The sequence below is a fragment of the Cicer arietinum genome, chromosome 2 (genome assembly GCF_000331145.2).
Source record: "Cicer arietinum cultivar CDC Frontier isolate Library 1 chromosome 2, Cicar.CDCFrontier_v2.0, whole genome shotgun sequence".
In the NCBI taxonomy this organism is placed as follows: Eukaryota; Viridiplantae; Streptophyta; class Magnoliopsida; order Fabales; family Fabaceae; genus Cicer; species Cicer arietinum.
This window is the reverse complement of record NC_021161.2, coordinates 52,570,252-52,582,021: the sequence shown is the minus strand read 5'-3', so window position 1 is coordinate 52,582,021 and position 11,770 is coordinate 52,570,252. Positions and strand designations below refer to the sequence as shown.

At 31.4% G+C, this 11,770-nt stretch overlaps 2 protein-coding genes across 2 annotated transcripts; one reads left to right on the top strand and one right to left on the bottom strand.

The window, feature by feature from the left end:
- Positions 1-171: 171 nt before the first annotated feature.
- On the top strand, positions 172-627 carry LOC101499844 (uncharacterized). The gene has a single exon (XM_004491589.4). It carries the CDS (start codon positions 172-174, stop codon positions 625-627), a length of 456 nt encoding a protein of 151 aa, XP_004491646.1.
- Positions 628-3,901: 3,274 nt separating this feature from the next.
- On the bottom strand, positions 3,902-11,424 carry LOC101499014 (calcium-dependent protein kinase 26). The gene is given in 10 exon segments (XM_073365091.1): positions 3,902-4,381; positions 5,586-5,734; positions 7,845-8,069; positions 8,446-8,613; positions 8,987-9,064; positions 9,066-9,118; positions 9,556-9,708; positions 9,791-9,934; positions 10,136-10,988; positions 11,125-11,424. Coding segments are annotated over 8 exon segments (1,695 nt in total). The 5' UTR covers positions 10,887-10,988; positions 11,125-11,424; the 3' UTR covers positions 3,902-4,381; positions 5,586-5,611.
- Positions 11,425-11,770: the final 346 nt, after the last annotated feature.

Genomic DNA, 11,770 nt, shown 5'->3' with positions numbered 1-11,770 from the left:
GTGTGTTAGAGCTGTGAAGGATACATTTGAGCACCTTGATGTTATTATAATTATGATTAGAAAGAAAGGTAGGTAGCTAGCAAGGTCTAAGCAGAAGAGACATTACAATACATAATTACATATTGTTTCCATCGAGAAAGAGAGAGAGAGAGAGAGAGAGAGAAAGAGATCATGAGCAGAAGCAGAAGCTTGTTTCCATCGAGAAGTAGAAGTGGAAATGGGTCACTCCCTGTATCCTCAGATGATGCAGTCGCAGCAAAAGGAGGTCTTATCCGCCGACGCATATCAAATCCCTCCTTCAACATCAACACCACAGATGTCTCTCATTTCCTAAATAATTGGTCCACTTTTCCCAGATCCAACTCCTCATTCTCGTTCTCATTCTCATCCATGTGTGATTCTGCCAGGAAATGGTGGGCCTGGAGCTGGGCCTGGATCCTGTCAAGGAAGCCCATATTTGCCACAGATCTGGAAATGAACGAACTGGAAATCAAACTGCTGGCTTCACGCGACAGAGGCAGTTGGAAACATGTTTTCTACAGGATGCGCTCTGAGATCAGAAAAATCACTAATTCTCATCATTGCACTCCTCTTCCTCAAACCTACACTCCACAATCCACATCATAGATCCATCGTTCAATATATAATAGTATATACAATCTTTCCAATAATTTCTTTACTCTACTCGATTCCCTTGCAATCTTTTGTTCATTGCTTCTGCAATCCTTCAAATTCTCTTGTATTTTATGTACAATTAATTATTTCATTCTTCATGTTTATTCATTCATTGTTGCCTTCTCACCAACGCTACCTTATTGCATTATAATTAAATGAATGAATGAATGATATTGTTTCTATCATCTAATTTAGATTGTCAGTTTTGATATTATTAATTATTTAATTTCCTAATTGTTTTAGCTAGATCTCTTGGAATTAATTAGTTCTAATACCATAATTGCCATGCATGAGATTGAAGTTCCTCCTTGTTTAATTAATTCTACTTGAAAGAACTTAACTTTCATTAAGGAAAGCCAAAAAGCCAGCTAAGAGGTTAACCCGCCGTGTGATATTGCTCCACCGCACACCATTAATTAAGTTAAAACTATCATTACCACATGTTTTACTTTATATTTAATTGTCTATGTCGGTGCATTATTACTTCTTTTTCCCAGCTGTCATAAATATATATTATATATTATATAATAATTATATAAACAATACTTTATTTTTTTCTTTTTAAGTAAATAAATAAAAATTATATTAATTCTTAATTAAATTAATACTATTATTCACCTTTTTAATTCATGCAATTTGGTCCAAAGGTCCTCTATATTCAAGTATATTTATATTTATTCAAATGTAATAAAATATTAGTAGTACTTATGTATCATTAGTACTGAGAATAAGGATAATCAAGTGACCCATTCGATTTTAATGGAAAAATTCAATTTAATTTATTGAATTTAATTGACCATTTGATTATTTTACACATATTAAAAAATTAAATAAATAAAAATATACAATACTATTTTTATTAAATATTATTAATATCATAAATATATACCAATAATATTAATTAAATATATAATTTTGTATAAAAAAATATACAGATAGCATAAAGTGTATTAAAAATGAAATTTTTGGTCGGAATTATGGAAAGGAAGGAGTACTAAATTTTCCTGTGTCATGACGAGAAAATTCAAATAACAAATCCATTATTTTCCTTTTCACGGGGTAGCTGACAGACAGGGATCCATCCAATCATGTGATATGCTTGGCCAAAAAGATTGAATGAATGAATTATGAATCGCAATACCGTCACCGACAGTTGTTGACTTGTTGCAGTGAAATTTAGTGAAGGAAGGTTTGTGCGTTTATTTATTGTTTTTCGTTTTTGACTCATCATTTATTTATTATTTGAGAAACTATAGTAATGAAAGAAAAAAAACTCTTGTTTTCATAAAAGAAAAATATATTTATATTTATATACTCTTCAAATATTTTATATATTTATTCTAAATCTAATACTACTTTTATCTTTGTTTATATCATATTATTAATATATTCAGTATGTAATATTATATTATTTACTTTTTATTTTATAAAGTGTATGCACTTATATTAGCGTATACAGGACTGCTTAAAAGTACAGCCACGAAGACAATAGCGTTAACCTTTAAAAAACTAAATTTTTATATATAAAAAGACCTTCTAAAAAATGTTGTTCTTAATAAAAAAAAATATATTTCAATATTTTAAAATTTAAGCCAAATAAAATATTATTTAAAATTAATATTGTAATAATAAATATTAAATTAATTGATTCAATTAATAACTAAAAAAAAAATATTATATAAAATTAACTATGGTAATTTAATACATGATTTTTTTCTAAACTATTTAAAATATTTTTTTATAATTTTTTTAATAATTTTACTAAAATATATCATAAAATTCAGAAGACCTTATAATTAATTTTGCTTTAGGCCTTCTTATGTTTAGAATTAAGTTTGGGAAGACCTTATAACTAAATTTGCTTTAGACCTTTATAATTTGCTTTAGACCTCCCTTATGTTTATAATCGAGTTTGAGTACACCAAATATTTTTTTTTTAAAGTTATTACATTTAATTAAATTTAAAAATTAAAAAGTAAACTAAATAATTCTATTCATTTTCATATTTAACAAAATGATAGTACACTAGAGTGGACCTGATTTTTTTATTTAGTGATGATAAGTGTGGTTTTGTTGGTGGCAAAACTGGTTATAGTTTATGGTTGGTACTTGCAAATATTCAGACAATCAAGTCAATTTATATATAATAGCAGAAGGTATATTAGTCAATTTAAATATAATAGTGGAAGGTATTTAGGATTAAAAATTAGTGTACTTTTTTTTTTACCAAATGTTTTTTTTTTATGATATCTTTTAGGATTTCTAAAAAAATCCGTTACATACAGAGAAGGGATACGTGGTTGTAAAATCACCGTTAGATTATAAACGTTGTCCTTATTGATAATGGTGTAAGAATTAAATCAATGATTCGATTTGATTTCACATAATTCAAAACTCATCACCCGAACCAATTCATTATATTTTATCATTATATATTTTATTTTACATTATATTTATATATTTATCCTAAAAAATATCTTGCATTCATATAATTTTTTATAATTATATTATTTTTTCATTGTAGCTGATCTACTTATTTTAATTATATAAAAAATCTATAGTATTTGAATAAAAATTAATTTATTTTAGATTTTTAAATATATAATTTTAAAATATCGACTCGATCAAAAAAAACAAACCAACATATTACACCCCACTTATTGATATAAGGTGATTGCTGCATACGATATGATTATCATCATCTGACAGAAAACAATGGTATGGACGAACTATGATAGTCCCCCACTTCAAATTATATCTATTAAGCTATTAGATGCCCTAATTCAAAAACTTTCCATACCCTTTATGTTTTGGATAGGTTGGTTTGAAATTGGTCCGCTACATGTTGGATTTGACCATTCAAATCTGAATTTAGTCCAGAAGAGTACATATTACAGGGAATCTGACCCTGAAATAAAAATAATAATTGAATGTGTACAGTTAAAAATAATAGTTTTATTTTGAAATTTGTATATTTTTTTAATAAAATGTATTTAGGCTTAGATATAAAATTAGACATGCATAACAAATGTATTGAGTAACAATAATGATTCTTGATTTCCAGAATAACACTTTATTATCTGTTAATGTAGTTTTGGGTATAAAGACGTGCATTTCCAGAACTCGGGTTATAGATCTGCTACTTTTATATTAGTTATTTATTTATTATTATGCTGGTACATAATTACTTATTTTATATTTATTAATTACAAAATATTACTATAAGTTTTCAAAAGGAAATATCACTATTATTAGAAGTATAAAATTAGTACAACAAGAAAAAAGTACGGGGATATAAAATGTTGCCATTTCATGTGCTCCTCCTACATAATCCAAATACGCTTCTCAGTTCAGACAATACATTATCATGCCTTGCGTCGTGAAACTTTACATGCGTAAAATCATAACCTGAATGATCAAAATCCTTCTACTTCAACTATAAACAGAATGCCCCTAACAAGAAAGCACCGAAATGTAACAGACCAACTCAAAATAGCTGCAACACTTAGTTTACACACTCACAAACAAATTTTGCAGTCATACAACACACAAATGTAACACTTGACGAGTGCTCGTGCAAGAGCATCCACAATCTCGAGTTTTCTTCATGCGATATATAGGATCCGTCAGCAGCAGCAGGATAAGAAACAACTTATGGTAAAGATTTATGCTTTATTTTTCCCTCTCTGGCTTTGCTGTATACAACCTGCAAAAATTGCATATCAGATTCATAATACAGGACGGGCCATGCAACATTTGAAGAGTAACACACAGTCAACGGCTCATACATGTAGTAGATTACATTTGGAGTTATCATTCAACAACAAAAAATGATTCTATAACTTCCATGAGAAGCAGAACCTAGATATATGACTGGAGGAGCTTTTATTCACAAAGTAAATGTTTCAATCCACGTTAAGAAGCATACAAACCACGGCAACTATGAAGTTACATATTGTAGCTTCTATGGTGAAATAAAATTGGACATGCTTGGGACATTTTTTACTATTAAGAACATTTGCACACCTCACATCTCAGCTCTACGTATTTTAATAGAAAATAATAATTATGTCATTCACAAATTAAGAAATAAAGCATGTCTAACACGGTAACGCCATGCCCAATTAGATATGACACATGGCAAGAGTGTCTCAGGTTTCATCATTTCACTATTTCTTTTACACAAAGCAACTTCCAGAGAAAAATGATGATTAATTTTTTCATCTCCCTCCATAAAAATCGACGAGTGATAACTCGTACCAATAGTTTCATTCATACAAGCACCTCTTAAATAAAAATATGCAGTCAAGCAGTTAGTAAGTGAAGAATCATGGAAAAGATTGGTACAGTCTATATTTGTCATGGGACAACATTGTCAACTTTTAGCAGCACTCTTTGGACATCAACCATCATCTAAACCCACTGTTTCCAATTCCATAAATGACACTGATGTTCTTTGAGCTAATTGTACTACCCTCCTTTCATTCTATTTTAGGTGCATGAATCCAATAATGACTCATGCTTTTTAATAGATTTTGATGGGCCTTAATCAGAAGAAAAAACCAAGTAAAAGAAGTATCTTCTAATAAATAAGAAGATGCAACAAAATCCAAGTTCAAGGCATTAAGAACTTCAGTGTCAATTAAGAAGTATCTGCTAATAAATAAGAAGATACAACTCAGAACTTCATAATAACTTCCGACTGACTAACATCTATTGCCTATATGTTCATTCCAGCCATTAAGAGTTGATCTACTGCATAATTGTTTCAATTCTTAAAAATATGTCTCAGAGACTCGGCACTTTATTTTACTTCTGAATGACTAACATCTATTGATTATATACACAGCAGACACAATATATTATACTGGGAAAAGTTTTTTTTTTTTTGTCAAAAGCCAAAAAATTACCTGCACATAATGAACACAATTAAAAGCTAATGAGCACTTGGCGCGTCCCTCATGCTCAAATTTAAACTGTTGCGCATAGTCCTCCTACCAATTCCAACATTTCCTTTTTGCATCATAGCAGCAAATTCACCATAATCAATCCTTCCATCCTGAAACAAAAGATATAAACAAAACCATGAAGCATAATTGCACAACAAGAGGGTGAAGGAACAAAATTTAATTAAATATTGGTATTCAGAAAATAAACATACTTGTCAAATCATTAGAACTCGGGGATTTGATATTTATAGTTTATTTAAGGCATGATATTGTTTTGCTCAATTAATTGTTTTTCACAAATACATCTTTGGTCATAAAAATTTAATGGATAGATCAAGCATAGGTCCTAACTGCATAGTGCATATTACATACGTCATATTGACCAACCCTATTGTCCCTAGGAACCTGAAGAAGAGCACTATTGTTGAAGGAAAACAGCTAAAAACCCCTTCTCCATTTCTGATATCAAGACATCACTCTCATATGGGAATTGTTTATTGGTTACTTAAAATTCAGATGGGAATTCATACAAGAACGGGGCCGTTTTCTTAGACAATTGTTCTCTTCAAAAGTCTCTTACGTTCCTATTAACGAGTAAAACTAATACAAATTTCAGGAAATGAAAACAGAAAATATTTTCACAAGTAAACATCCCCTAAAACTCTCGGGAAACAGAAAAAAATGCAGAGACACTGTAAGCACATTGAGGGGGTTGCTACCTACCTTCCCTAACCTCGCTCACAATTTTCCTACCCTTCCCCTTTCCTCTGTTCTCTTTTCACCCTGTTCTCACTACCCAAATCTGTCTCTTGCCTTTACCTGCTGAGCACGTGTGCAGGTTGTTAGAATGCACCTTCACCATGCATTGAGGACAATTCCCTCACAGACTACTCTCAACAACCTCTTATTTCCAGCTGCTATTCCCTTCCTTGCTATATGCGGTTACTTAACATTCATATCTAGTCGGATGTCTAAAACTACGGTGAACTTGATGTTACCACAAGTACTTTTGATCAGTAATAGAAGAATATTAACTGTTAGAGGTACACTCTTTGGCACATAGTTTTCAATGCATTATCTATTCTTGAATAATTTCACGGGGGTCTCACTTATATAGATCACAAAAGAGAGAGTGGTTCTAGGTTATCTAGTGGAATCCACGTGAAATTGACCCAATAGAGAATGTGTTGAAAAGATTATGTTGCTTGCATTCCATTTCTCATTAGAACTAATAATTTTCATAAAATGAAATTATTATGATAATCAATTAGTATGACTACATAGTTATTTGTTACAGTTTCAAGCTGTTTCTGTTTCTTATACACGGCCAGGTGTGAAAAACACACGACCATGTATCCTGTTAAGCACCAAATTGCTACTACAGCAAAGAACCAAATTGGAATTATAAAATCTCATGAAATTGCTCTAATTTACATCTCAATTTGAGGTTATACACTCCTGTAGTAATTAATATAACAAATTTGTACAACATAACTTTTTGGAGGGGTAAGGGTACAATATGATGCCAATTGTTACTTTAATTAGCATACCTAGAAAGTTATATTTGCAAGGTATTCAATAATAAAAGCTAAGCGATTTTGGCAATAATAATAATCAGAACTAGTTACCATCAAATCATTTTACCATCTCTTTGACTCTCACAACATATCATAAACAACTATTATATCCTTCCTTTTTTGAATATAAACTATGTATTTTACAAAACTATATAGTTTTTATGGTGAATATTATAATTTTTCTAGGATACTGCACATTCATTTCAGAAAGATCAATACAGCTTCCCTTGGTATGCAAAAAAAAATCAAAATATATTATTATTTTAATTGCTACAAAACCAAATTAGATGTAATATTTTTTTTATTGACCAGGAGTAGTTTTAGGATTTAAGCTTCTTGCTGTATTGAGATGTTAGATAACAAATTCTTATAAGCTAAAAGCTTTGAAAGTGAAACTCTAGTAGTTGTAGGATAAAACCAAATTAATATTGTTTATAGCTCACATGCATACTTTCTCCACAAAACATTGCAGTTAGATTAAAAATAAAAAGCCAATACAAGGTTAATCAAGTAGAGAAATGTGAAACTAAAAGCTCAGTCTTTTCAAGAGTATATGTGTGTGTATATATATAAATTGTAAGGTCATCTAACAGTATACTGGTATTTCCTATGTCAATGTATGGCACAGGTGTAAATGACTTACATTATCTTGATCAACTTCCCTGATAATATCTTCAAGAAAAACATCAGTCATGTTATGTTCAGCACAAGCTTGTTGAAGCTCATCAACTGTAATATAACCACTTCCATCCTTGTCAAAATATTGGAATGCTGCAATAAGATGTTCCTCACGCTCCAGTTTGTTGAGATGAACTGTTGCAGCAATAAACTCCCCATAATCTATAGTTCCACTGTTGTCCACATCAGCCTGAAAAAGCTCAAACGTTTCAGCTGAATGGAAGACAATCAGAGATTATTTGGCATGCATTGGAGTTGCAGTCAAGAAAGAAAAATTGAATCAATGTACAGGATGACTGATTAGTTCCTGGTTTTCTATCGTAATATCACATTTAGACACGTTTCATTAATGTCCAATATCAACTCCAGTGTCAAAATGACAAGTTACCAGCAAACACAGAACCTTGTTAGCTATGTAAGATTATATATAACAAAATTAAAAGATTATATTTAAAAAAATTAAAATATTATTTCCAAAAAGAATAAAAGAATGGGACTATGAGAGTACATACACAAAATACAGAGAAAAATATATTTTTAACAAAACTAAGTCACTAACACCCTACCGCTTCCATAAGATCGCGTATTTCTGTATCCTTAAGGGTAGACCCATATCTTCTTAGACCAGCTTTGAGTTCATCAAAAGTGATTGCACCACTGTTATCAGTATCCATAGTCTGGAACATTTCTCTCAAACCAGCAATTTCCTCTTCAGATAGACTTTCGGCAATTACCTAAGAAAATAGCATAACAAGCAATGATTACAAACAACTATAACTATAGTTACTTAGTCTCAATCAAACAAAAATATAATAGATAACATATTAAATCCACTTGAAAATGAAGAGTGAGTGCAAACAACAAAGTTACTTAGTTTCAATCAAACAAAAATATAACAGATTAAATACAATTGAAAGTGAAGAGCAAGTGCATAAGCCCAATAAGGTTACTTAATTTGGAAATCAAGAAGTGCACGATAGTACAATCCACAAAGGCAACAATGGAACTTCATATATTATGTATGAAAATGCATCACCTTTTTCATAACAATGTATGATCAACATTCATACATAAATTAATATCCATGCAATAATTAGCTTTATTTACCCGCAATGCCATCTTCTTTAGCTTATTCATTGCAGAAAACTGTTTGAGACGAGAAAGAACAGCGACGAGAAAGAACAGCAGGGTCCAATGATCTATCAGGGGCAACTCCATTTTCACATATCCAAGGATGACCTAAACAAACAAAACAAGTTATGTCCTTTGACCTACAAAGTAGATTACAATATGTATAATAACGCACACAATCATACTGAAACACAATATTCTGAATATTTGCAAAATTTAATCCACTCCGCCATTTCATAAAGCTGACAAAATTATTAAGCTCATTAAAAAAATGGATTTTCTTTCGAGGAAACGAAACATCAAAGATCATGTATCTACTACTTTAATAGTTTAGAAAAGAGGCACTGTTCTTCCTAGGTGAGTCTGCCATAGATAAGGGAATGTCGGTGGGACTTTACTCAACTGTTACATCTACTCTGAAAGTATAATAACACCTAATAAATAGCCATAATAGTGACCAATCCAAAAGGAAACAGCATCTTTTATTCATATAGGGATGGTCCTTCTTTCTATAGAAAGTGTATTATAAAAAAGAACAAACGTACATAAGACTTGATGAGCAGTCAGCCGATCTGAAGGCTGAGAACACAGCATCTTTCTAATCAGATCTTTTCCACTATCAGATATTAGAGGCCATGGATCTGAGTCAAAATCTATATGTCCCTTCAATACAGCATCAAATATACCCTGCTGGGTCTCTGAGCTCCAAAACGAAAAAACTTTTAGTAATGCTGCAGATGCAGGGCAAAAGATCAAAAGAGTGTTAGCAGTGAAATATACCTGCCCAAAACGGTGGTACACCACTGAGCAATATATAAAGTATGACACCGGCGGTCCAAACATCTGCTTCAGGCCCATAATGCTTGAGGAGAACCTCGGGAGCAACATAGTATGGGCTGCCAACTACGTCAGTGAAAACTTGACCTGAAACAGGGAGGATTAAATGAAGATATAAAGAAACTAATTAGTATGGAATGGTGTTCTGTACTTGTCTAATTAATACTACTAGTACGAATCTGTCAAATTTGAAAGCATTAAAATAAAGAGGAAAAAAAAAGTGCACATTTATGGCATACAATAGAAAGGTGCTAATAAAAGTAAAGTTGGTTGTTTGAAAGAGAATACCTGGTTTAAAGAAAACAGAGAGGCCAAAGTCAATAGCTTTAAGAGAGAAATCATCATCTTTGTTGACCAACAAAAAGTTTTCAGGCTTGAGATCTCTGTGCATAACACCAAGGGAATGACAGGCTTCAACAACACCAACAATAATTTTGGTCAAGTCAGCAGCCTTTCTCTCGGTATAGTGGCCTCTCTGGATGATGCGATCAAACAACTCACCACCAGAACAAAGCTCCATAACAATATGGACATAGAGAGGATCCTCATAGGCACCCTTGATGGTGACAATGTTTTTGTGACCAGCCAAATGATGCATAATCTGAATTTCCCTCCTAACATCCTCGACGTCCTCCTTGGAAATGAGCTTCCTCTTGGAGATGGATTTGCAAGCATATTCAATGGAGGTGGAATTGTCAGTGCATAAATAAGTGGTACCAAATTGACCCTGTCCAAGTTTACGGCCAAGAGTGTAGAGATCACGAATGTTGGGAGTCTTATGACCCAAGACATAATAAGACTGGTTATCAGGGCCACGGCGCATGATGATGGAGTCTTTCTTGAAGTTGGAAGGATGGTGATGATTATGTGAAGATGGAGGAGGAGAATTGGAATTGGAATGTTTCTTGATTTGGTGGTATGATGAGTCTGGGGGATCACAACAAGTGTTGCTGCGTTTGGAATTCTCTGATTCTGAGTGGGGCTGGCTAATGCCCTCAATATATTTTCCTTTCAAAGATCCACGGCATGTATTGCCCATCAAACAATTATTATTATCTAATTATTATTATTATATATCTTTTCATCGAACGAACACTTTTCCTTTCCTCTTTGCTATTATGCTATCATATGCTTTGCTTACCTGACCTCACTAACAAATAAATCATATATACATCGTCGTCAATCATCATTTCAAATCATCATACAACCTATCATCATATCATATCATTTCATATAAACCAAAACCAAAACCAAATAATACAATAATTAAAGCTTACCAGAAAGAAAGAAGCAAAATAATGGAGGAAGGAGAAGGATGAGAGGATACTTGCTTTCTTCTCCAACAGATCTCCACAAAGTTAGCTTTGGTGAAATAATAGTTAATAAAAATCATTTATTTGTTAATTTTAGGATATTGAAATAGAAATTATTATTATCATTATTATTATTTGTATTTGTGGTTCCTACCGAGAAACATCGGAAGTCAGTGCTGACCAGCTACACACACTTCTCTCTCTTCAAATATATAAAATACAAAAAATAGAATTGTCAATCACGCGCCTTTCTTTTTCTCTTCCCTTCCACATTCGATCTTCTATTTTTGGCTTTCGGTTATTGGCCTCGCTCCCACCCTCTTCTTTACCATCCCTTTTATTCAATACATTTTTCTTCAAAGGAGAACATAACTCATTAAATTTACATTAATAAGATTGAAATTAAATTAAATATAGTATAAATTTACATTATATAATTATATAGATCCATTACGGTTAAAATATATTAAATTAAATAAATATTAATAATTTTTTAAAAATATATATAAATGCAATATCTCATACCAATACAAATATATTAAAATTTATAAAATAGTTCAATTTAATTTTAAAAAATAATTCGAAATTTAATATTACTTAAGTTGTTTTC

What these genes read in the sequence shown, in the direction of transcription:
- LOC101499844 (XM_004491589.4), top strand. Translation starts at nt 172, where the DNA reads ATGAGCAGAAGCAGAAGCTTGTTTCCATCGAGAAGTAGAAGTGGAAAT.